The following is a 27,465-nucleotide window of genomic DNA, read 5'->3' as shown; positions in this document are numbered from 1 at the left end:
GCAGAAGGCCGCCGGCGGGTCCGGGAGGACGAGATCTCCGTGGGACACCGCCGACAAGCCGGGTAAGTAATTTCAGCTGCCCTGGTGGAGCCAATCCAGCAGGGCAGCTGAAGAACTAACTTTTTTGACAGTTTTCTTTACTTTTTTGCGATCGGCGCTAGCCATTGGCTAGCGCCGATCGCAATGCCGGGGGGGACTGCCCGCATCCTGGGATGACAGCTCCATGCTGTCGGCTACCTGCGGGCACCGACAGCATGGAGCTGTCACGTCCTCAGGCAAGTGGGCATTAATCCAAAGAGGATGCATAAAACTACGTCCTCTAGGATTAAGGCCCACTTTCTGAGGACGTAGTTTCCTGATGGGGCAGTCGTTAAGGGGTTAATATATTGGCCCACATCTTCTTGGAGACCATGCAACTTTTGGCATCACTTTTCAAAATTTGACAAGTGACAATAAAAGTTGCACATTTTAAAAGCAAAATTTGTCATATGTCTTTATTTACCCTCATTTACAATTTTTTTTTGCAATGCAAATGACTCCAAAGACCATTTTGTAAATCTGGGCCATACCGTGCAATTATAAATGCACTACATTGTTTTGAACCCACATTTGAACTCTACAAGTACTTGAGGGAAAAACTTGTACCCACTTGTTTAGATCATAAATGTTTAATAAATAGATCTGCTTAAAGAAGTATCATACATTCTAGTTGTGTCTTGAGAAATAGCTCTTTTTGAAATAAATCTAGAACTGTATCAAGAAGAAATTATTACTCCACGTAGCAAAACACTGAATTTGTAAGGCGAGTACACAAGAACAGAACTAGAGCAACTAAAATCAGAATTAACATAATCCAGACTGAAAGAATTCACAGAAGCTTGGCTGATTTTTGTCAAGGAAGTGTCCGGTCATAAATCTTTAGACACAGTTGAAGTTTGTATTGAAGATTCTGGGACTTGATTACTGGAGGTGTAGTTTGCATGATGGGTACAAACTCTTTTTTCCTGCACCTCATGTACACAGTCTGTATGAGAAGTCTCATCTACATTAGGCACAAGGCTTTCGGTATTAGAGCTACAGGTCACCTTTTTTCCTATAGTCCCGTTTTCTTCTTCCTCTCTTCTCCTTTTTCTCAAATGACGATGATGTGATTTGGAATTTGTATGGGCTAAAGATAAAAATAAAAAATAAAAAGATTTAAGACCGCAAAACAAAAAAATCACAGCACCACTACAACTTTGAGAAGTTCAGGGTTTATCACCCACCTGTCCACTCCCTATCACCAATGATAATCCGATTACACAAATCACACAGTCGACTACTTCTCTTCTTCTCAATATCATCAGAAGAAATCTCTATAGGCTTGATGTGAGGAAGCTCATCCTAGAGGCCAGAAGAAACAGTTATAAATGTAAGAAGGAGCAGTTATTTTAGAGGTCTCAGTTCGCCATGAGTTAGTGTAATAGCACATTTCTCTACACTCCACTTTAACTGGCATGTTCTGTCTCCCAAGCATCCTCCTAAAACGATCCCGAGAAGCTTTACAGCAAAAACTTCTACCTTTAAAAGCCCATCAAGAGAGAGTTGAGCAATCTGTTTCTTAAAGTGACCTTTCTGTTTTAAGACAAAATTCTGTCCCTGGACTTTGTCAGGCATCCCGCCGATGATCCCTCAGTGAAGGAAGGCGGATCGGGCCGGAGATCGCTTCCAGTCGCCCTCCTCCATTCACAGTAAATCGGCAGTCGTTCATAGACGAACGACTACCTGTTTACACAGGCCAACAGTCGTTTGTTTTTTATGTCTGCAGAAACTGAACAAATGATAAGAGAACAAAAATCATTCCTTGCTCAGTCGCTGCCAGCGTTTATACTGAATGATCAATGTAAAAGGGCCCTAAGATAGCCACTACAATTTTCTAGTTATGTAATGCACACAACTCTGATCAGCCAGCACTGATTGTGTGAGCAGTGTGGTCAATCAGAGAGCAGGTACCTATGCAATGCAGGGATTAAATACTCTTGGACAGCTGAAAACCGGACGCGGAACCAGTGGGTCAGAGGGGCATCAGCAGAGAAGACCAAAAGCAGGTAGCAAATGCCCCACTGAACCGAGGTTCGCTTTAAGGATCTTTTAACACTGAGCGATTAGAATGCGAAAAAAGTTTTTATATATCTATACATCTCATTACATCAAGTAAATGTTCCTAATTATTATCCAGTATGAACATTTGTAATTACAAGTCATTAAGCAAGAATTTGGCTTCATAATGGCTTAAAAAAAAATATTGTAATTTGTAAACATTATATCCTTTGTGTAAACAGTCATCTACTAGGTGGTTAGTAGTGGAGACAAAAAGGAGGAAAGAATGTCAGAAGTGACTGAAAACACACAGATAATGCTACACGTAAATGTTGCAATGTGTTTGGAATACATATACATGTTGCCAATAATAGGAGCATGGAGCACAAATACGAGATTGCTCATCACAGACAGTTCATTAAATTAGGAACTTCTGAGCAGCGTCTAGCAAGATGTGTAATAGTACAAACCTGTAAAAAGCTGCTGATAATCTCTACAGCAGGTGATAGAACATGTTTGTCCCAAGCAGAGATATCAGTCACATCCAGTCCCCAAACACGGGGTACATTTGGCCCAGGACCTACAAGGGAAATTTCACCATTTCAAACTGTTAGTTGCAAATTATATTATATACATATATACTCCTGCTTTCTCTGTTTGTTTGCAGTCTGCAACTATGGAAAAACAAAGATCTGCATTGGAGCCACTTACAGAAAATATTCCTAAATCAAGACCATTTGTAAAGTCATACACTTCCACCGAAATCATTCCACTCAAGTATATTATTCATTAAATTTAATCTTACCATAGCCAAGTCAGTTTGTAGAAACACTATGTGATGCAGGCACTTAAATTTATGAAGGCGGCTGCGAGTGTAGAAATACACACAAATTCTTTTAATTTTTGCTTACAGCTCAAAAGCATAATTTCATACCATCCACTAACAGTCTAGATATGTAATAACACAACATAGTATTTACAGTGAATTGTGGCTTCTGTTATGTACAGGACCTGCCTTCCATCTGCTCTTCCGTAAATATGAAGCTTTGCATGAGCACCTCTCCCAGGCCTGCTGGGCACCATAATATGCGAAGAGCAGCTGTTAACATTGGCCAGGAGCCAAGAGGGAACAAAGTGGGGAGGACAAATTGAACAGGCCAGGGGTAGGAGCCAAAAACACAGAAATAGTAGGGGGGGAAATATCCCAATGGAAATATATTTTTTGGGGGGTTAGATGTCAGAGGTCGGATTATTGGAGGCACCTGCCATCCAATCAAGAATCTGCCAGATAACATGCAAGGAAGTATAAAAATGATGTAGCAAATACAAATTTTGATTCTCAGTAAGTCATAATTTGCTGGTAGTGAACATAAACAGAAGCAGTGATTGTTTAACAGGGACTTGTCACATTTAAAATGCAGCCTCAGCTGCAGGCAGGAGAACAGAAGATGCTGAGTAGATTGCTATATAGTTTTGTGGGACAAGATTCAGTAGAACTTGTCATTTATTGAACTAAACCCTGCTCTTCCTGGGCTCAGGAATCCAGTGGGCGGTCCCATCAGTGACATTATCTCTGTAGGCCGTCATACAGGCAGGGGTGCCAATCACAGATTAGGACCGCCTATTGGACTCTTAAGCCTGGAAGGAGAGATTTAGACCAATAAACAATTCATAAGAAAATGATGGATGTATCCCACAAAGCCATACATCAGCTTAGTTGCTCCTGCTATACTACATGCAGCCTGCAGATCAGACTGCATTTTCAAAGTGACTGGTTCCCTTTAATGAGTCTACATACGTTTCAAGAATCTGTGCTGCACCCACTTATTTTGTTTCTTGGCATATTTTTGTGTTCTTTGCTTCAGAGCCTCGATACCTGTAAAATAAATTGACTATACGTTATTCCACTTACTAGTGTTTCAAAATCATACTTGTAGCCTAGTTTAAGAAGTTGCTCTAAAACAAAAGACACTCAACAGGCGGACCAGGCTCCAAATGTAGACCTCAGCCACCAGCCATCTGAACCCCTGCTGTCTGAACCAGGAGAAGGAGCCACTGCCGGTTCCTCGTTCCCCTTCCACTAACTCCTTCCAGTGTGATCACACTGGCAGGACCCAACACTGTAGCATAGCTTCGCTACTTTCCCAGTTTGGGGCTCTCAGTGATCTTGAGAACAGGAGCCGGAGGAGCAAAGCTATGCTGTGGCTCATAAAGAAACAGCACAGAGCTCATCTACATGTGTGTACTGGTGAAAAGATGTTGGGGGGAGTGTTGAAAATTTTACAAGGGAAAATAAGGCCCCCTGTCCACGGCATGATTTCGCCTGCGGTAAATCACCAGCAAATCACGCCGTCTGAAGCTTTCCATAGCGTTGCTATGGAAAGCGCCGGCCCTGTGTCCACGAGCAGAGAATCATTGGGTTCTCCGCTCGTGGCCCGCAATTCGCAGCATACCGCGAATTGCCGCAATTCTCCGCGGTCAGCCTATCTGGCCAGGAGGCAAGAGGGAACAAAGTGGGGAGGACAAACTGAACAGGCCTGGGTAGGAGCCAAAACACAGATATAGTAGGGGGGAAAAATATCCCAATGGAGATATATTTTTGGGGGTTGGATGTAAGAGGTCGGATTATTGGAGGCACCTGCCACCCAATCTCTAACCTACCGTTTAACATGCAAGGAAGTATAAAAATGATGTGGCAGATCCAAATTTTGATTCTCAATAAGTCATAATTTACTGGTAGTGAACATAAACAAAAGCAGCGATTGTTTAATGGGGACTTGTCACATTTAAAATGCAGTCTCAGCTGCAGGCAGGCAGGTCGGAGAACAGAAGATGCTGTCAGATAGGAGGACCGTGGAGATTCGTCTGCGGGACTTCGCAACACCCGTGGACAGGGGTCCTGAGAGGAGATAAGAGGGAGAATGTGGTGTTTACATGGGACTGAGTTGGAGTTGAAGGGAGGGCACTGGACTGTATGAATGGAAGAGATGAAGGGAAAGTGTAGCTTTTACATGGGACTGGATGATAGAGGAGTTGGTGGAGAGAGGACACTATAACCAACGGGACCACAGAGGGCCAACACTATGACTAAGAAGGGCCACTAGAAGGCACTACAAAGAGGGCCACAGGGGTTGGCATAACCAAGACAAGCCCAGGGGGTGGTACTATACTATTTATTATGGAGGAGTTACTGAGCACTGGGTGTAGCAGCAGGTTAGGTAGTATGTGAAGAGATGAGTTTAAGCTAGTGATGGAGTCTGGGCCCAAAAAGAGGAGTAAAACAAAAACTGATGTCACCAAACAGACGAGATGTCATCTATGATCACACTGAGGAAAATCACTATCACTGTGTAGAACTAGTATCCTGCCTCATAAAGCGTTGACAAATCTGTATGTACGCCAAAGAGCTATAAATGAAACCAATAACTCATCCTGCAAAAAACAAGCCCTCACACAGCACCATTAACCCCTTCATGACATGGCCTATTTTGGACGCAACAATTTTTGGCAGATTTTCTTCTCCATTTATCAAAAGCCATAACTTGTTTATTTTTCTGTCGACGCGGCCGTGTAAGGGCTTGTTTTTTGCGTGGCGAACTGTAGTTTTTATCGGCGTCATTTTTGGGTACATAGACTATATTGTAAAACATAAATTTTTTTTTTATGATAGCAGGGAGAGAAAACGCATCAATTCTGCCATAGATTTTTTTTTTTTTTTTTTTTTTACAGCGTTAATCATGCAGCATAAATAAGACAATCCATTTTTTCTGCGGACCGGTACGGTTACAACGATACCAAAATTCTTACTTTTTTTAGGTTTTTCCACTTTTCTGCAATGAAAAACCCTTTTTTTGGAAAAAAATTTTTTGCTAAATCGTTGCATTCAAAGTCCTGTAACTTTTTTATTTTTTGATGTACGGAGCTCTCTGAGGGCTTATTTTTGTGAGACGAGCTGTAGATTTTATTGGTACCATTTTGGCGTACATACGCCTTTTTAGATAACTTTTATTGCGTTTTTAGTGAGGCAAAATGCTAAAAGTTAGCATTTTGCCTCAGTTTTTTAGTGTTTTTTTAAATGCTTTTTACCGTGCACAGTCAAAAGCATGTGCAACTTATTGTACGCATTGCTACGGACACGACAATACCAAATATGTGGGGGTTTGTTTTTTTTTTACCTTTTTTTATGCTAATCTGAGAAAAAGCATAAAAAAATGGGTTTTTTACTTTTTTTTTTTTACAATTCAATTTTTTTTAATTCATTTCTTTTAATCTTTGTTTTTTTTACACTGTTTGTGTCCCTCTGAGGGACTTTGACCACAGCCCTGATGATCGCTGTCATAAGGCATGGCAGAGCTACTGCTCTGCCATGCCTTATCGCTTATACAGCGATCTCAGGCACTGGTAACACAGGACGCCAGTGTCTGGCATCCTGTTACCATGGCGACAGGCCGGGCTCTCGCGATAACATCCCGAGAGCCGGCCAAAGACACAGAGGGAGCGCGCTCCCTCTGTGAACTCTTTCCCTGCCGCGATCTACTTAGATCGCGGCAGGGAAGGGGTTAGCAGCGGGGGGCGCATCTCCGATGCCCCCCCGCTGTTGCAGCGGGATGCCGGCTGTGACTGACAGCCGGTTCCCGCTGCGGGATAGCGCGGGATCATATGTGATCCCGCGCTATCCCCAGGACATAAGTTTACGCCCTGTTGCGGGAAGTACCAGGCTGCCAGGACGTAAACTTACGCCCTGCAGCGGGGATGGGTTAATGGGGAGGGAGGAGGTATGGCTCTCAGAATATGGCACGTTAAGTATTGTATAGTGCAAAAGTAGTAAGAAAAAAAAACAAAACATATTTGGCATCACCGTAATTGTACCGCAATTTATATGTAATTATATGTGCCTTGTTTTAAAACCAATTACCTGAGCTGGTCGGACCTTCACCTGCTGGTAGAGCCAGGTAAGTGGACCTTTACAAAAGCTAAACTAGTTGAGTACCCCTACTATAAAACTTTATTGTATAATTATCCTCTTTTTTTAACAAACCTTGAACAATGAATATTTTCATTCACTTTTCACTCACAAACCATACAGAGAGATAATGAAAAATGTGAGAAAGAAGAAAAAAAAAATGTTAGAATGCTGCTTAGTTTTTAATTACAGAATGAACATGCTTTAAGGCCCATTTACACAGGACGAATATTGGACAAATGATGCCTGACACTCAGGAGCGAGTATAGCTGGCTCACTCACAGAGCGCCCAGCAGGGGGCCGGGATGGCTGGAAGAGATTTCACTCCTCGCGCTCCCCCGCCCCTCTCCATTGACTTAATACAGCGGCAGTTCAGTACTGAACGACTGCTATTTACACTGAGCAATCATCGCTGAGGATTTAATGCAGTTTACAATCCTGAAAGATGATAGTTCAATGTAAACAGCAGGAGAGCATGGAGTGAAATCTGCTTCAGCCATCCTGGCACCTCTGTCAGCGAGCCAGCGATACTCGCTCCCGTGTAGCAGTGCCCGACATTCGTCTCGTGTAAATGAGCCTTTACTTGCATAAAACTAAAACCAAATGCTATTGAAAGAGAAGATGCTTGTCTTCTGCATCCTCCGCTGGCAGCGCAAGGTGATTGCTCATCTTGAGCGATCATCTTGCGCTGTGAATGACACAACGATTATTGCTCAAAAGTTGCTTGAGCGACATCTTTTGAGTGATAATTGTTGTGTCTAAATGGGCCTTAAGTTAAGACAAACTGTAAAGTCTGACTCCTACATGCTTCATTATCATACATGAGTACATAGAATTACATTTTTGTTTCTTCAACTATCCATACATGGCAGTTCAGTGGCGTTTTTCATGGTGATGAATTCCTATTCATGCATTTACTAAAGGTTTACTAGTCACCTTTCTGTAGAAGAATAGCTGCCTCATTTGGAGTAATATCCTTTGTCACCAAGTAATCATGGAATTCCTTAAAGCCAATAGATTGGAAAATGCCACGCTGGTAGTCCTGACTAGAAAGAAGCAATTGGGTATTATGTACCGGTTTATCTAACAGATGTTGCCATAGCTAACCAGAAAAGCATTGATAAGCTTCAAAATGCATTTGTACCAAGCCAAAGAATCCCAAATCATTTTATTTGCTACATTATGCTAACTTTCACGATTAGTAACATTACATACTAAGGCCGCTTTCACACGGGCTACAAAAAAAAAAAAAATCAAAATCGCACGATCTTCCAGCGATGCGACGTGTACACAAGATCGTGTATACAAAGCTGTGATAACGCAGCAATTTTGTAGTGGCCATATTGCTGTTGCCCGTGTGAACAAGACCGTACTCCCAGAAGTAGTGCATTTTAGGCATAAGATGTACCCAGATCCTGCAATGATCTTCTCATTGTAGTGTTTATGAAAGTCTTGGAGCTCCTTAATCAGTCCCATCTTCAGCATCTCATCCACTCTGGCATTAAGTCTAGAATTAAGAACTGAAAAACAAAATTTGTAATGAGAAAGCAAATCATATACACAAGTTTATTTAAGCACATTTATAAGCCCAATTTGTTTATTGCTCCTTACCTTCCCGATCTGAGTGCAGCCATAGGATGCAGTGGTGTGGATATCTCAAGGCACCCCCTAAGGGACCACCTCCATCTTCTTCTTGCTGTCGTCTTAGATGTTCTGTATGGGAGATACCCGACTCTTCATATACCTGCAGGCTCCTGTGTTATAGACACACTTAATGGGTCATAAAATATTTAGGACATAGGGAAAAATTCTGTCTCCCAAAATCACAAAGGTCCGACTTAGCATCAAATTAAATAAGCTACAGACACATCTAGAGGCCCAAGGGTAGGGAGAAGTACAAACTATCTAGATTTCCTAAATGGGTTACAGCAAGTCAGATCCTGTGGAGAAATATGTCACTAGACAGGCTGAGCAACTATTCACCTGCCGTTCTTACAAAGATCAATATTATACAAAGGAAACTGCCGAGTTACATGTTCTACAATATAGACAAGTACTCGACTTTCACAGGCTCTACTGCAATTACTAAAACAGATCTATAGTCATGAAAAGGACTGAAACTAAAGAAGTTGAAGAACACAAGCAAGCTTTAACAGTAATCTGGCAAAAGACATTTATAACACATCCAAATGATGTTCCATGTATATCTTATAGGTGAGGGGGTCTCATTTCTGGGACTCCATCTATCAGAAAAATGGGGTCCTGTGACCGACCTTAAGCCTTAACCCATTGGCGACCAGCCTTAAGAACCAAGCAATTTTCATAGTCGCATTGCAAGAGCCATAAACTTGTTGACATAGCCACATGAGGGCTTGTTTTTGGGGGCCAATTTGTATTTTTTTGGACCACGCTCATAATATATTGTACAACTTTAATTTTTTTTTTTTTGGGGGGGGGGGGGGGGGTCCTCAAATTCTGCCCTTGTTCTTTGTGTTCACATAACTTTCTTATGTGAATCAGCACTTCAATACCAAGTTCGTGTAATTTTTTTTTTTTTTTACTAATTTTAGCAGAAAAACAAAAACAAGATGGTCTTACTGTAAAATCCATCTCTCGTCTCATTCATGGGGAAGGGGTAAGGGACAGCTACAGCAACCCTGCAGGCACCTAGCTAATCAGTGTATATGCAAACAGTAGGATCAGCTAAGAAGGAGCAGAAAAAATTATAAATACTACAATATCATGTTAGAATACACACAAGTCAAAAGTCCATCGCTGACTTTCGTCAAATCACCCGAAGCGCTGGGCTTTTCTTTTTTACACATTGTTTATCTGCAATCATTTAAAAAGAGTATTTGTGGGGGAAAATGCATTTATAAAAAAACACTTTAGTCCCTCAAGAGGAATTGAAGACATGATAGAACACAAGGATGGTACACTGAATTAATATAGTGCATTCTACTAAGCCTATGTTATCAGTCTATTAGACTCTGCCAGAGGCAAGGTCTAAAAGAGATCTTTTGTCAGGCCTCCGGCTGCCATGGGAGCCAACTAGTACCTTGCAACTGCATTGCGGGGTGCTGATGAATGACAGGAGGAGCTCCGTCCACCCATCACACACGTGCCAAACACAAGGCCAGCGGGCCGCCTCACGTTATGCGGCCCATGCAGTGGTCTTAGGCCGGCTGTATCACAGCCACAGCGTGACCAAAAATTGCAGTCGCGGCTGCATCTCCCGTGCATGTGGCCATTTAGATGGCCCAGTTCAGCGAGTATACAGCGAGCCCGGGATACTGTCGGGCAGGGGAGACAGGTTAGTCATCGACGGTGCGACTCTCTACACTGCGCATGTGCCAACCGGCACATCCGCAGAACAGAGAGAAGACTACAAGACAGGTATGCGGTGATCAATGCCGGGGCACAGGGTCTGATTCCACTGCGGATTCCGACCAGACCATGTGCATTCGGCCTAACAGGCACTTCACTCACACAACCTGCAACTCCGTTCCAGAGTCTGTGACCGCTGACCTCTTCCCAGCAGTGTCTGTGTGCTGTCCTGTAGGAATGCTGGCCGATCAGGGGCCCATTACTACTGAGGCTGATGTAGGAGGTCACTATTACTACTGGGGCAATTACTATCATTACTACTGGGGTCACTGTTACTATCACTACTGTGGTCACTATCACTACTGAGACCACAATGGAGTACCTTATCACTACTGGGGCCACTATGGGGCGGGGGGGGGGTGTTACTCTTATTATTGGAGCCACTTACTACTGCGGTCACTATTATTACTGGGGTGACTTACAACTGGGGCCACTATGAGCGGTCAATATCACTACTGAGACCACAATGGAGGACCCTATACTACCCACTATGGTGGGTCTCTCTTATTACTGGAATCACTTACTACTGGGGACACTATTATGACTAGGGACACAGGTACTACTGTGGCCCCTATGGGCACCCTATTACTACCGGGGTAACTATTATTATTGCGGCCACAATGGGGGTCACTATTACTATACTGTCTTACAATTACAGTGGGCCCATTGAAGGCACCCATAAGGCTGATGTGGCCCTCGGTGAAAAGGAGTTTGACGCCCCTACCATATCATCTGCTTACATCCTTCAGTTGCTATTGATTATGGCATGCAATGGGTTAAATTGCCAGGATCTGAGGTTTCTCTGTACTTGGTTGTTAGAGCAGGAGCCTGGCTGTCAGTAGTCAGCCAAACCACCACCTGAAATAGATGTATGTGTAGGTTTATAGTCCATTAGTGACTGCTATAAAAAGGTATATTGATTGTCACTAAGAGGTTAAAAGCCAGCAGGCATTGGTTAAAAACAAGACACGAAGGGGTGAGCTTGGGTTGTAGGTGTCTTGCCTGTCAGTTTTTTCCATGGAAGAAAAACAGCTAAACTAAAACTGTGGCTGTGCCATAAATATCGCTCATCCAAACTCGTTAATATCTACTGAAGAATATAATCTGCTTGAGAGACTAGACGACCGCTGATTATACAAGGATTAACATCCAGTAATAGTAATAACCATAAAAATGTTCCTAATAATAAACATTTCTAAGTTGTGAAACACGTCATCTGGATGGAGGAGGAGCACATGGGGGCTGAAGGCTCATTGACATGGTGAAACAATTACCCTCTCTCTGACCTCTTCTAGAAGCATGAGAAATGAAGAAAAATGTGGGAAAACATCTATATGTGATGACTTCCCTACATACAAGTCAAAATTTCAGATCAAAATAGCCACCATACATAGCCTATTTATCACTCTACTGCTCAAGACGGCTACGTATGGAAAGCAAAAATGACCTTGCGGTCCCCGGTTGTGGTTCCCACAAGGAACAGCGCTTTTATTTTTAAAATGTCCCCTTTCTTAGAAATAGATTGTGTTCTAATACAGTAAAACTCATTCAAATATTCCTGTTTCATGATGTACATATATATCATGAGAGAGAAGGGGAAGGGGTTCCCACAGACTGCCATATATTCATGGCATATGGATGGCGCAAGCTCAGGAGTTGAGCCTACAGCATCGACAGCGTAAACCGAGTGACAGCAAGGATTGGCAAAAACACCGATCCCCGCTGTTAGCCTCTTACATGCTACAATTAATGCTGATCGCAGCATGTACGGCGTTAAAGAGTGAGAGCTCCCTCTGTAACATCATTTACCATCTGCCATGAAATCGCAGAGAGCTGATGGGCTTATATTAATGTAATGTATCAAACCACAGAGAAGAAAATTATTAATTCTGCTGTATGGTGAACACAACTTAAAAAAAAAAGACTGAATTGGTGTGATTTGTTTTCTTCCACCCTGACACCACCCAAAAAAAAGATTAAAGGCCCATTTACACGCAACGATTATCACTCAAAATTCATTCAAATGACCGAATTTGAGCAATAATCATTACATGTAAACGCAGGCATTGGGCGCTTTTCATTTGAACAATGAGTTTAAGGTGAACTTAAAATCCATCATTCAGCTACTGAAGATCAAGCAAACAGTTTTAGTTCCAAAAGGTTTTATTGAAGTATCGGATAACATTTGCATTAAGCTTATTTGAGTCCCCACGCAGGGGGTGCAATAATGTTGAAAAGCATATAACAATAACATAACATTTTTATTTTATTTATTTTTTTTTTTTTCCTGTTCGGATTCCACCATGTTCTTAATGTAGGCAATGGACTGGTTTAAGTGTTCAAGTTTTTCTCCTCTTCTGTGTCCCTTAATTCCACCATTGTGTGTTGTGTGTTGCCTTTGATATCCCTCTCCCCCGCCCCACTCCTCTTTTCCACATCCTTCCCCCTCCTGTTATCAGTCTTTATTTGTTCTTCTATCGGTTTAGTAGCTTATGAACTAAGGGGTCTGGTTAAGCCTGGTATATCTAATGAGATGGCCCAGGGCGTCCAGGTCTTGAGAAATAGGTCCATTTTGTCATCCCTCATGGCCGACAGTTTTTCATAAAGCATCATTCTTGATATTCTAGTTATGATTGGTTCTATATGAAGGGTGGGTTTCATCCATTGGAATGCGATGTAGATTTTGGTTGCCATACAGATCTGCTGTGCTAGTTTGTGTTGTTGGTTATTGTATCCCATGGGTTTGTCAGCCAGGAGGCATACAGATGGAGTGAGGGGGAATGTCTTACCCAGTACTCTAGATATGAGGTTGGTTACTCTTCTCCAGAGGGCGGCCACTATGGGGCAGGTCCACCATGTATGTAGGATTGTACCTAGGTTATTGCATCCCCTGAAACAGTTCGGGGAGGTGGTAGGGGAGTACTTATTTATCGTTGTGGGGACTAGATATGCTCTGTGGAGTATTTTTACTGCGGTTTCTGCTAAGGTTACTTGATGACTGCCTTTTGCTGCGAATGTGCAGCAATGATGCCATCGTGGTAGAGAGAGGGTAACACCCAGATCTGACTCCCAGCGTGTCATAAAGGGGAGTTTTGTGCCTTCTGGGGGTTTATTCATGGAAGCGTAGAGTGTAGATATTACGCCCGATTGAAGTGGTGACCGTAAGCAGGTTCTCTCGAAAGGTGTAGGGGCGGTTGGCGGATTAGTAGTGTTCAGTAGGGAGCGTAGGAAGCTGTATATTTGCCTTAGTTCAAACCATAGGTTTTCTGGGACTGTGTATTTATCTATCAGTTGTTGCATAGATAGTTTCCCACAGGGCATGAACTGGTGTAGGGTCGTGATGTGTTTGGCTCGCCACCATTGGTAATTTTGTTCTTGTAGGCTAAGGGGGAACGCCTGATTGGGGATCACCGGTAGTAGTTGTGGGATGGGTGACATCATGGCATATTTAAATCTGTTCTTTCTCCAAATCAAAAATTGGTGGTGGGTTAGTGGGGCTAGGTGTTGTATGTTTGTGGGTTTCCAGTTTTTATCCCAGAATATGATACCTAGGTCCAAAGGGGCCAGAAGGGCAGTTTCCACCTCTGCCCACAGGGGTCTTTTCCTGCCGGCGAACATTAGGGGGATTTGTGATAGTTGCGCTGCTATATAATATTTTTTCAGGTTGGGTACTGATAGGCCTCCGGTTCTCTTGTGATAGTGCATTACCTTTTGTTTGATTCTGGGTCGTTTGTTCCTCCAGATAAATTGAAATATGGCCTTTTGCATTTCTTGTAAGTCTTTAGGGGGGATTCCAATGGGGAGGCATCTGAATAAGTATAGTAGACGGGGCAGAACGTTCATTTTAATAGAGTTGATGCGTCCTATCCATGAAATGGAGGGGTGGTTCCATTTCTTTAAGTCTGCTTTCAACTCTGCGAACAGGGGGGGGTAGTTCTTTTTGTATAAGGTGTCTAGTTTGGGGGTGAGTTTGATACCGAGATATGTGATATGATGTTGGCATGCATTAAATCCAAAATTTAGTTCAATGAGCTTTTGTGAGTGTGAGGGGATATTGTGGAATAAGGCTTCCGTTTTGCCCATATTCACTATCAGTCCTGAGACTTCAGCAAAGGTGTCTAAGACTTTCATTAAGTTTGGTAGTGAGGTGAGGGGTTTAGTTAGAGTGAGCAGGATATCGTCCGCGAATAGGCTAGCTTTATATTCTTTGCTTCCTGCGGTCACCCCCGTTATGTTTGGGTTATTTCTAATAATTTGTGCAAGGGGTTCCATCGCCAGAGCGAAGAGGGCTGGGGATAAGGGGCATCCCTGTCTGGTTCCCCTCTGAACTAATATTTTATTTACTGTTGAGGTGGGAAGTTTTAATTCCGCGGAGGGGGTTGAGTATAGGGCGTGTAGTGCCGTAATGAAGTTCCCTTGGATACCTGCTTTTTTAAGGACAGCGAATAGGTAATCCCAGGATAAGCTATCAAAAGCTTTTTCGATGTCTAGGGATAGGGTTAGTTGTGGTGTTTTATTAGTGTTTGATATGTGTATGAGGTTAAGGACTTTTCTAATGTTGTCTGATGCCTGACGGGAAGGAATAAAGCCTACTTGATCTTTGTGGATCAGTGAGGGGAGAAATGTGTTTAGTCGTTTCGCTAATATGCTGGTCAGGATCTTATAGTCTATATTTAATAGTGAAATTGGTCTGTAGTTTTTTGGGGAGGTATGGTCTTTATTAGGTTTGGGGATGACAGTTATATGGGCTTTAAGGAATTCGTCTGGAACAGTTTTTCCTAATAGAATGTCATTATAGAAGCGCGTTAGGGGCTGTGAGAGGACGGTGCTAAATTTTTTATAGTACAAGGCGGTAAGGCCGTCTGGGCCTGGGGCCTTACCTGGTTTCAGTAGTTTGATAGTCTCTTCCACTTCTTCTACCGAGATGTGTTGGTTGAGGTGGTCATTTTGGTGATCTGAGAGCTGTGGGAGCATTAGATTATTTAGAAACTCTTGGGGGGCAGAAGGCGATTTTTGGGGTTTATATGTATATAATTTGTTGTAAAAGTCAAGGAACGTGTTAGCAATTTTATCGGGGTCCGCTGAGCATGATCCATTTTGTGTTCTAATGGAGTGGACTATGTTAATTTTTTCTTTCGCTCTAAGGCGTGATGCCAGTAGTTTGTCAGGTTTATTGGCCAGTTTGAAGTACACTGATTGAGTCCATTGGAGGGCCCTTTCTGCCTGGTTTGTATATAGAAGGTCGATTTGTAGTTTGGTATCTCGGATGTTTTTCGTCAGGGCTATACTAGGGCGTTGCTGGTTTGCTATTTCTAGCAGGGCGAGGCGTCTTTCTAGTGCTTGTAGAGCTTGTGTTTTTTCCTTCTTTTTGGTAGCAGAAATTCTGGAAATTTGGCCTCTCATGAAGGCTTTATGAGCCAGCCATACCCAGACAGGTTCGGACGTATTATTGTCGTTTGTTGCTAGGAATTCCGTCAGTTGCTCTGTTGTTTGTGCCAACGTTATGGGGTCTTTCAGTATGGACTCATTGAGTCTCCATTTTCTTGGTAGAGGCTGCGGGGTAGTATTTATAAATTGGGTGAGGACTATGTCATGATCTGACCAGGCGCATGGGATGTGTCTAGCCTGGGCAAGTATGGGGAGTATATGGGTCGATACCAGGGCCCAATCGATGCGCGAGTATGTTTTGTGCGGGGCCGAAAAAAAGGTGTAGCCTCTGCTCGTGCCGTGCATCTCCCTCCAACAGTCTGCTATTGCTAAGTCTTTCAGTGTATTGTTTATTGAAATTCTTTGTGAAGGGCTTAATTTGTCTGGACTTTGGGAGGAACGGTCTAGGGCCGGGGAGAGGGCCATGTTGAAGTCTCCCATCCAATATATAGAAGCTTTCGGTATCTCTCTTAGTTTTCTGGCGATTTGAGTAAATAGTTTGCAAGGATTGTTCACGGGGGCGTATGAATTTACTATTACTAATTTATGTTCCCTGAGCTTACCGTGTAGTATGACATATCTCCCTTGTGAGTCTATTTCTGTTTTGTCTATTACGAGGGGGAAGGAATTATGTAGGAGAGTTGTAACTCCTTGGTGTTTTTTGGATGCAACCGACGAGAAGACTCTGGTGTATTGTGGGTGTAGGTAGCTAGGGGCAGAGGTGGTGGAAAAATGGGTTTCTTGAAGGCAAATGATGTCGGGTTTGACTTTAAGGTATTGTGTAAATGCCTTCCTTCTCTTGAGTGGGGAGTTGAATCCCTTAACGTTGTGTGAGATTATGGTAGCCATGTTGGGGCGGTAGAAGAAGGCTGAATATTTCTGGGGTGTGGCCCTGTTGGGGGGGTAGGAGGAGGCTGAGTGTTTCTAGAGTGTAACTGGTGTTTTTGGGTAGTAATGTGGTGGTAGTCGTTAGGCAGGTGGTGTGTGGAATTACCTTTCAGTACATACAATGGCATTGTAGAAATAACAGTTAAAACAAATATCAAGGTTTCGAACGGGTTTGGGTCTCTTTCGGAACCCAAGAAATCCCAAACTGAGTGTTCCCTTAAGAACATCAAAAGGGGACACTCAAAGTCTGGTGAGGATTGGGCGTCAAGTTTCTCCGCCCCGTCCCAATGCGAAAATTTATCATAACATTTAACAGAAACAATTAAACAATTCAATCTGGTTTACCAGGTCATTTTGACCTTTTGACTCCGGAGGAAACAGTTTTTAAGTTTCCTTGTGCCTATCCACGTGGGGCCCGCACACCACCTGTGTTGGTGTTAAGCTTACGTCTCCTCAACCCGTTACGGGGGGGGGAGGGGGTCAATTATGTATATTTTATAGAATGCGGGGGCCCCAGGCGGACAAGCCACTCATGGGTTGTAGGTGGGTTGCCAGGTCTCGCCGTGGGTGTAGTGCCTTTGTCTATTGGCATCGCTCAAGTCCACCTTCGTTTGTCCATGTGTATCACAGGGAAGGTCCCTTTTCAGTAGGTAGTGTCTAGTGGATGTTGGGGAGTAGTCATGTGGTAGCTGAGCCACCCCACGCCCCCCTGTGGAGGGCCTGGGGGGGGCCAGCCCCGTCGGGGCCAACAAGCACTACTAGTTAAATGATACATATCTGAATCAGGCGCTCTGGGTTCGGTTTTCGTTGATGTTCATTCTGCGGCGTGGATTTCCCGCTGTTGTCCAGGAACGCGTTGGTCGTTGTTGTCTAGGGGATCTGCTCGGTTCGCTCACATAGGGGATGTGTTCCTCCTCTAAGATGCGTTTTCCTTCTTCCAAGTTTCTTATTGAGTACGACCTTTGGTTGATGCGGACCAACAAGGCAAATGGAAAGTTCCAGCGGTATCTTATATTCGCTTGCTGCAGGGCTAGGGTTATGGGCCTCAAAGCTCTTCTTTTTGCAAGAGTGGACGGAGCAATGTCTGCAAACATTTGGACTGAGGTGGGGACCCCCGGCAGCGAGTCTAGGTTGCGTGCAGCCGTTAGGAGTTGATCTCTCATCTCTGAGTAATGGAGCTTCAGGATAGTATCTCTTGGTAAGTCAGTATTGGTCGGTCTTGAGAGGGCACGATGTATTCTGTCTATCCGTAGGGATTCCTGCGCTACTTGGGGGAGGAGAGCGGAGAACAGATTCGTAGCGGCCTCTTTCAGGTTGATGATAGACTCTGGAAGGCCTCGGATGCGTATGTTAGCTCTCCTACTCCGGTTTTCGAGGTCCTCACATTTTAGTTCAAGCGCTTCTACTCTTTCAGCACAGTCATCCCATCTCGCTCTTTCATGGTCCAGCGCGTCTATGATGTCGTCCGTTTTGTGTTCAAGATCGTTGGTTCGCTGGCCTAGATCGTTAATTTGTCTGGATATGTCGTGCACCGCTGCCTGTAGCTCCTCTCGGAACAGTTTCTTGATGTGTGTAAGGAGCTTCGAGTCTGAGGAGGAGAGATCAGAAGCTTGGTGCATACTTGGTGGGTCGATGTTCTGGCCGGTGCTTGGGATGTCTCCGTTTTCGGAGTTGTGGGGTGATTGCTCCATCTGCGTTAATGGGGTATATTGGTTGCCCGAGAACAGTTCTGGTAATGTACACTGTGATGTTGTAGGCTGGCCCTTGCTTTGTCTGTTGGTCCTCCTGGACATTATAGATGTTTCAGATTGTGAGGTCTTCTAGTTTGGTGTTAAAAGTTGCTTCTGTTCTGAAGAGAGGGACGGGGTCAGAGCGCAGCTCATGGGTAGGCCGTAGTCATTCCACTAACTGCGTATGACCCTTTTCCTGTGGGGGGGTTGCAGGTCAGCGGAAGTCTTTTGTGAATATTCTTAAATATATGCTTGCGTTTGTGGCCGTTTGTAGGATGCCTTTTATAGCAGTTGTTGTGTGGTTAGCTTCTGCAGGTTCAGGGTGCAGATTTTATGAGTGGCTGGTGCTGCAGGTCTGGGGCTGCAGGGGAGGTGTGCAGGCAGACTTTATGCTGTGCTGGCTCTGGGCCTCTTGCAGGCTGCTTCACTTCAGAGAAGGGGGGGGGGGTTCTGGGGGCAGACTCCTGGGGTATCTCCTCTGTTTGCTTGAGCTACAGGGCTCACTTTATCTCTCTGCTCCCCAGCACAGGATTGGTGCAGGCTTCCAGGGGTCTGCACTGGGCAGCACTTACTTTTAGGAGTCTGCCGCCTTCTCTCCTGCCTCTTCTGCCCGTTCCCCGACGTGTTCTGGGTCTCTGCAGCTGTTCCCCCGGTCCTGCTGCTCTCTAGCAGGGGTTTGGTGCTGTCTTCCGCGGCCGGCCCTCACTTCCGGTCGGCCGCGTCCAGAAATTTAGTCCGGGGATGCGGCCGGAAGTGTAGGCCGCAAAATCGCGGTTCCGGCTAGAGACCCGCGGAAGGTCTCTTTTTGTTGGTCTAGGGCCGGAGGTGTCAGCGGTGGTGTTTTCGGCTCCGTGGGGGCCCTTGGACGAGCGAGAAAGCCGCCGGCGTGATGATGCTGCCAGGAGCTCTGGATTCAGCGTGTGCTCCCGCTGCTGGCTCAAAGCAAACAGTTTTATGTGTTACTAGACGGCAGGCTGTTATCTCCAAAAAAAAACTAAGTTACACATTATATGCACACGAAAAACTATAGCTCGCCACACAACTAACAAGGTCTCATGGCTGTGTTGACAGATAAATAAAAAAAGTTATGTGTTTTGAAAAGGAGAGATGAAAATCTCCCCCAAAAATCGTTGTATCCTTAATTATCAAATTAGGCTGTGGACTTAAAGGGGTTTTCAGGGGATATTTTCAATTAGGTGCCCTCTCATGAATATTCAGCCTAAAAAATATCCCCGTTGCAACTTCCATCAGCTTGCTGCTGCCACCGGGTGTCGTGCTTGTTTACTGCTCTTGCTTCCCCCAATGTCACTTTTGTGCCCTTCAGATCACCAGGCGGAAGCAATAGGCGTTTGCACAGAGAGAACATACACAAGTGCCGCTTGCAGATGCTCATGATCTGCTGGCGTTTGTGGTCCGGCCTATGGAATGAGCGTTCAGGTCAGATGTCAGCATACACGGTGCAGACAGGAAAAGACCTTATGGACACAACGTCAGCGAATGTGGCAAGATTGTATGAGTCCCACAGATATTAGAAATAAAACTTTCTGACCGTGAGGGTGATCAATGAGTGGAACAGGTTACCACGGGAGGTGGTGAGTTCTTCAATGAAAGTGTTCAAACAAAGGCTGGACAGACATCTGTCTGGGATGATTTAGTGAACCCTGCACTGAGCCTGGGATGATTTAGTGGACCCGATGACCCTGGAGTTCCCTTCCAACTCTACCATTCTATGATTTCGTGACAGTCATTCAGAAACAGCATTTGCAGAAGGGTGAGCTATGCAATCTACATATGCATATATTGGCCCAATAAAGCTAATAGAAAAGAGATGATGAGGTCCCAGAAGTACAGCATCTAGAACCATAGAACACTGAGGTAATGTGTTGTCAGAATAAGAGGAGCACAGAACGTGGCAGTAAAACTATTATGAGACTTTCCCCAAGTTAAAAATAAAGTAAGAGAAGCACATTTTATATTAGTGTTTATATATTTTCTTAAGGGTTTTCTACCACAACTACTTTTATGGCCTCCTGCAGACATCCAGGTCGGATCCCACTGCGAGAATTCTCGCAGTGGGATGCGAGTCGTGCCCCTGCGGTGACCCGGGGCTCACCTCCTCCCAGCATCTCGCTCTGCGCTGGCTCTCGAACAGTGGCAGACCAGAGCCGGCGCGTCACTAGTAACGTTTCTGTGCGAGCCTCGCACAGTAATAGGACATGCCCCGATTTGCTTACCACACGAGTTTTCACGCAGTCAAATCGCAGCTGTCTGCATAGGATTGCATTATCTAATGCAATCCTATGGCAGTGTGCAACGGCGGAAATTCTGTGTCAAATCCCGTCACGGAATTGCCGCCCATGTGTATTTGTCCTATGTCTGATATAACCCAGGACATTTGATAATCTGGAATTTGCCAAGTACAGTTAGAGTTCCCATCCAAAGTGATCGTTGTGGGCTGGGGTTCACCCTTTTCATTCTCGTTGATCAATTATATCCTAGTGCTTTCTCATCACTTGATCAGATGGCAATAGTCTTTTAATACACAAACCAAGTAGAAGTTGAGATTTTCTGCCAAATTAACAGAACACATTGCCCACCTTGCCACTTTACGTCTATCATTTGGATGCAACTGGGCTGCCATCTCTGGGTCCACATTCTTCAAGCGTTCATGCAGATCAACACAATCTAATTTCTCCAATTCGGCTTTCCTGTCAGTTAGGACTTGATCTCTGGGTGGAGAGCCCTGTAGTTTATAAACCAAACCAGTGAATAATAGGGCAATTAATAAGGGACGGAAACTTTCGACAATTAGGAAAAAGGATATGGTATACCTACCGTGCTAACTAGAACTTTCCATAAGAGCGACTCAATGTAGTAATTTGTCCCTCCAACCACAATTGGAATTTTCTCTCTTGAAAATATATCTTCAATGTAGATAATTAAGGAGTATAAACTATTAGAGGGCTACAAGTATACTGTCATGCTTGCCACAAGAAGAAAGGATATAAGAGCCACGGCTTTATTTCTGAAGTCAACTACTGTAAAGTTAGTGACCAGTGGATCCACACAGTTGATCATGTGATGCTTGCACAGTTGCTGTTCCTCAGCCGTCACCTTATTAGTGATAATATCCAAACCCTGGTATACCTAGAAGAAAGACCTCATCATTATACATCATGCCACACATGCTCAAGGCCGGTTTACCATTGCAATAACCAATCCTTACCCACAGCTGTTCCCAAAACCTGCCTAATAACCTGTAACAGAACTACAAAGGTTGGCCTGTAAAAGCCCTCTAAAATGGGCTTACGTTTGAAGTTCGCACAATTCCATGTTTTTCTTTGCCCATTATGATTATTTAACCCCCTTAATTGCCACAGGACACAACTACCATCCTGGCAGGAAGTAAACTTAACGCAACAGAATGTAAACTTACTTCCTGTGGATGGCACGGGCTCAGAAGTGAGCCTGTGCGAACCCGGAGCGCGAGCCAGCTGTGACGGATAGCCGACCTCCCACTGCAGCAGCTGGATTGTCGAGAACACTGATTCCCTGCCGTTAAACCCTTACATGCTTTGATCAATGTAAATTGCGGCATGTAAAGAGTTCACAGAGGGAGCACCCTTCCTCTGCAACGTCATCAGCCCTCCACTATGTAATCACAGAGGGCTGATTGGCAGCCATGACTGCTAAGCACTGGCATCTGGCCCTGTAATGGCCTATGATCGCTATTGTAAGCGATAATACATTGTCATAGTGATCAGAGTTCTTCTGGTTCCAGCCCCTTAAAAGGATAGTAGAAAAAAAAAAATAGTATTTAAAAACAAAACAAAAACACAACACAAAAAATAAAAAAAAACCTTTTGCGCATTTTTTTCTTTTGTACAAATAACATTTTTTTAAAATCCCACATATTTGGTATCATTGTATCCGTAATTACCTGCACAATAAATTGAGCAGTTGAACACACTATTTATCCGACACGGTAAAAACTATTTAAAAAAAACAAAAGGCAGAATTCCTATTTTGCTCATTCTGCCTCTCAAAAAAAACACAATAAAAGTGATCAGAAAAGCCATATGTAACCCAAAAGGGCACCAATATGAACTAAAGCTCGGCACGCAAAAAACAAGCCCTCAAAAAACTATCCATTGAAAAAAAGTTATGGGTCTCTGAAGGCAAATACAAAAAACTATATTTTTTTTAAAGGGGGTTTTATTGTGCGAAAGTAAAAAAACAAAAAATGTGGCCTCGTCCAAACTGCGCCAACCCACAGAAAAACGTGTATCATGTCATTTATGCTGCATGATTAATACTGTAAAAAAAATGGCAGAATTGATGCGTTTTCTCTCCTTGTCCTTCAAAAAGTTTAGTTTTACAATAAAACAAAAAATGGTACAAATAAAAATTACAGTTTACCACACAAAGGAACAAGCCCTTATATAGCAAGGTTGACAGAAAAATTTGAAAAAGCTATATCTTTTGAAAAGTGGAGATGAAAATCCATAAGAAAGTGTCGTATCCTTATGACCAAAATAGGCCGTGTCCTTGAAGGGGTTCTGTCATTAAAAAAAAACAAAAAACCAATTCTATGCTCACCTATTCCTCCCCAGTCAGTCTACTTACCAGATCTTCATCCTGCTGATCTTCTCCTGTAGTCCCGGGAGTGTGTGTGTGTGTGTGTGTGTGTGTGTGTGTGGTGGGTCATCTCACCTCCAGCTGGCTGATTCTTCTGCTTCCGCTGACGTTACGTACATTCACATACAGTCTCTCTTCTTGCCAGTCATTATACGCTACGTCACTAAGTCACAGTCTGGCAGGGAGTGCCGAACTATTGCAGAGACTGGTCATGCATGCTGTCTCTGCAATAGATCAGCATTTCTTCCTAGCCAGTGAACGCTATGTCACAGGGACGCAACCTTCACTGACCTTCAGGAAGAAGAATGCAAGGAATTCATGCTTCATAACAAGCTGACAGGCTTGTGAGGAGCTGACCCGGGGGACTGGAAAAGATCAGCGATGAGAAGCCATGGAAAGGAGTCTGCCTGGGGAAGAATAGGCGAGTATAGATTTATTATTTTTTTTTTATTAATGACAAAACCCCTTTAAGGATTAAATGCTAGTAAGCCAAAGAACTGATCACTATATTGCGGCCCAGATCATCATCGGTGCTCCACATTTGTCAGCGAATTACATGAATGTTTGAGCTACTGTTTTTATAAAGTATCCACGGTTCCAATAATTGCTATCTATACTGTACATTGTTAAAGACATATCCTTCTCATAACGAGTCTATATGCAGAGTGCTAAATGGATTAGCTACATGGCCTTGCTCCTTAGGAAGCCTCATCCCCTTTAAAATCCACTTTTTAGTGTAAGTAAAAGGTAAAAGTTGCTTACTTTGGCACAAATATTGCAGGGACCATAGAAGGCTGAAAAAGAATTCTCTTGTCAGACATATACAAACTGTGCGCGTTTCTCCTCCTCATGTTTGCGCAAGCAATGTGACCATGTGAAGACAGAGACCAACAAAAGATTATAATATTGATGACCTACCCATCATCAAGTGAATGGAAGCAAGCCTGCAGTACTATGCCAAGCCATCATATAATGTACACAGCTGGTCGGCAGGGGTGCGGGACCGTCACTGACCTGATATTGATGACCTATCCTAAGGAAAAGTTGTCAGGATTATAGTGATCAGAATTAAACTAGAGGCGTTTAGAGGTGTATAGCGAAAAGGGGCAGAATCCAATAAAAGTTGGTGAGGTATGGGGTTTAGATTAAGCTAAGAAACAAGAAAATAATAGCAAATATTGCCACTGGCGTAATATTTGGAACCGTTGGAAGTGTAGTATGAGAAAGTGACAATTACTCACATTACATGAGTATGACCCCATTCAAAAGAGTGGGGTTCATATTTGTGCATCTTTCAACGCACAAGTCTCGTGTGAGAATCTCAGCCATGTGAAACGGCCTAATTAACCCTTTTCAATCCACTGTCTGATGTCTGAAGACATTATGATTTAAGGCTGTACAGCTCCGATGTTGGAAGACGTCCGTCGGGGTTCTCTTACTGTATATTGCCAGCGTCTCTGCTGTCAGAGACTATCCAACGTGTCACCTCATACAGTACAGGCTTTAGCCAGCAGATAGCGCCGTTGTATAATGGCAGAAAAAGAGTAAGCCCCCTAGGAAAACCAGGATACAAATTAGATTGGAAAGGGTTAAAGGGGTTGTCTCGCGAAATCAAGTGGGGTTATACACTTCTGTATGGCCATATTAATGCACTTTGTAATGTACATCATGCATTAATTATGAGACATACAGAAGTTATTCACTTACCTGCTCCGTTGCTAGCGTCCTCGTCTCCATGGTTCCGTCTAAATTCGCTGGCAGCTTGCTTTTTTAGACGCGCTTGCGCAGTCCGTTCTTCTCCTTACAGCACGAGCCGCTTCAGTGTGCTCCCCGCTACAGCTCTTCTGCGCATGCAGAAAAGATTCGGGGGGATTTGTGGTGGAGCGGGGGGGGGGGGGGGGGTAGCAGTGGGGAACAGGGGGGAGCTCTCCCCCCCCCTACTCCCCTCTGCAACCCCCTGCGCACCGCCGAATCTTTTTGTCCGAGTAGTCAGTTACTCGGAAAAAGCGGTGCTCCGGTCCAAAAACACCTGAACCGAGTAAGTTAGCTCATCTCTAGACTAGATGCCTTTCTAGAGCGCTATGATATTACAGGATATAGACATTAAATAACTAGAAGGGTAGTTGATCCCGAGATCTTCCGACTGCCGATCTTGGAGTCAGGCAGGAACCTTCCAAACGTTGAAAACTTTTAGCAACGAATCCACAGCATGTCTGTATGATAAAGTTTTGGGGATTTGTACATTTGAGGGTATTTGCTGCAGGTTTTCGGCTGCCACCAGCCCGCAGTGATTACGCTACGTGTGAAGGTGGCTTATAGCAGCTGGTGTCAACTACTTTCCTGTGGTGACACAATAGTACGTCACACAGTGGGAAAGCATTAGTCTATAACAAATTAATGAAAAGTCTACATTTTGGTTTTTGAAGCCTTGTGGGCCAGGGACATCATCTCACTGCACAGCATGTTCTAAGGCTACCGACACATGGGTGAGAGAGAGATCGGGCACTGATTGGTTCTCGAGCACCATGGCTCAGCCAATCAGAGCCAGTGCTTCCTGGAGGTGGGTTTTTTTGAACCCCCTGACCAAGAAGTGGTGGCTGAAGACTACAACCATGTGCAGCGGAACTGCCAGAGGAGAAGCGCCTGTTAAAGGGGTTGTCCCGCGCCGAAACGGGGTTTTTTTTTGCATAGGCCAGCGCAGGACAAACCCAAGGGATGTGTTGAAATTAAAAAAATAATTTTACTTACCCGAATCCTTCTTCTTCCAACTTCTTCCTTCTTTTCCTCCAAGATGGCCGCCGGGATCTTCACCCACAATGCACCGCGGGTCTTCTCCCATGGTGCACCGTGGGCTCTGTGCGGTCCATTGCCGATTCCAGCCTCCTGATTGGCTGGAATCGGCACACGTGATGGGGCGGAGCTACGTGATGATGCATAGAAGGGGCGGAGCCAGAACGCCGCTCGTGCCCGGACCGACTAGAAGGGAGAAGACCCTTCTGCGCAAGCGCGTCTAATCGGGCGATTAGACGGAGCCATGGAGACGGGGACGCCAGCGCAGGGAAGGTAAGTGAATAACTTCTGTATGGCACATATTTCATGCACGATGTATATTACAAAGTGCATTAATATGGCCATACAGAAGTGTATAACCCCACTTGCTGCCGCGGGACAACCCCTTTAAGTAATGTATTGTATTAAGTTTTTTTTAAAGCAGCCGGGCCTTATTTTCAGGGTAGGGCTTATATTTCAAGCCATCCAACCCCCCTCCGGAAAATCCTGGCAAAAGAGCGCTACAAAGCCGTGATATCACTGCAAGAAAACGCAGTGATATCACACGGTACACAGCCGCGATATCACACGGTACACAGCCGCGATATCACACGGTACACAGCCGCGATATCACACGGTACAGGTGTAAGGCTGGAGTTTATCCCACAAACACTACTAGAAAGTTAAAAACACCAGAAAAGAAAAACTAATGGGCAAAATATTACAAAAAAAGTCCCAAAACACTGGAATATATTAAAACACTAGAATTACAAACTGCTGGAAAGAAGTGCGAGAGAAGCCACCACTGACTGCTGCTCGCATGCCCGGTTATATATCTGCTTCACTACATTACACGTCCGGTCACCTGCATGGAGTCCGCGCTGATCACCTCCCCTCCGAACCTTCGGCCCAGCTGAATAGCCAACTTGGATTTGCCAGTTCCAGTGGCCCCTAGAATGACTACGAGCGGTAGAGAGCGCCCGACACTGGACGCCGCCATCTTCCCGTCGTCACCGCTAGGAGCAGGAAAAAGCTGGCCCCGCCCCTAACAACCAGCTTCCCTTAGCGACGAGGCCTAACAGGGCGCTGAGGCAGTAGAGGCTCTCGTAGAGTGCACATAGGTGTTACATTATAGACCAGGGAGCTGCCTCCAGCTGCCTCGTGTTCTCACCGCAGCCTGCATAGTTCTGTGCTGCCAAGTCTGACTGACAGGAACAGATTTGGTATTTTGAAGGATCCTTTTAAAAGAATAGGATATTTCGGTTCAGTTTGCATCAGTTTCTTCAATTGTGATAATTTTACAAAGAATCCCTATTTTTTTTTCTAATTTTTTTAGCTCAAGTTTACAATTACAAGTGAGCAGTGTAATTCAACAGATGCATTAAATGGAAGCCCAAACTGATGGCAATAAAATAGTTTCTGTTTGTTTATTGAGTACAATTTAACTTAAAAAATATATATGAAAGCGCCATTCCATCTGTTTTTTAAACAGAAAATTGTGCACTTCAGTCTTTTCTTTCTGGCAAAAAAAAGTATCTATAATGGGTTCCACGCAATCCGGCACGTTTAGCGCTGCCCTGTCTG

The 27,465-nt window shown here is 44.2% G+C and overlaps 1 protein-coding gene across 1 annotated transcript; it reads right to left on the bottom strand.

Annotated features, from left to right (window-relative positions):
- Positions 1–351: 351 nt before the first annotated feature.
- TRIT1 (tRNA isopentenyltransferase 1) lies at positions 352–26,907 on the bottom strand. Its single transcript, XM_066574252.1, has 11 exons — positions 26,747–26,907; positions 21,481–21,621; positions 21,310–21,405; positions 21,072–21,217; positions 8,654–8,796; positions 8,451–8,562; positions 7,979–8,088; positions 3,878–3,955; positions 2,550–2,659; positions 1,266–1,383; positions 352–1,168 (listed from the first exon to the last, which is right to left on the bottom strand). Exons 1-11 carry the CDS (start codon positions 26,879–26,881, stop codon positions 909–911), a joined length of 1,449 nt encoding a protein of 482 aa, XP_066430349.1. The 5' UTR covers positions 26,882–26,907; the 3' UTR covers positions 352–908.
- Positions 26,908–27,465: the final 558 nt, after the last annotated feature.

Source organism: Eleutherodactylus coqui, chromosome 1, assembly GCF_035609145.1.
Source record: "Eleutherodactylus coqui strain aEleCoq1 chromosome 1, aEleCoq1.hap1, whole genome shotgun sequence".
Classification (NCBI taxonomy): domain Eukaryota; kingdom Metazoa; phylum Chordata; class Amphibia; order Anura; family Eleutherodactylidae; genus Eleutherodactylus; species Eleutherodactylus coqui.
This window is presented reverse-complemented; position numbering and strand designations above follow the sequence as displayed.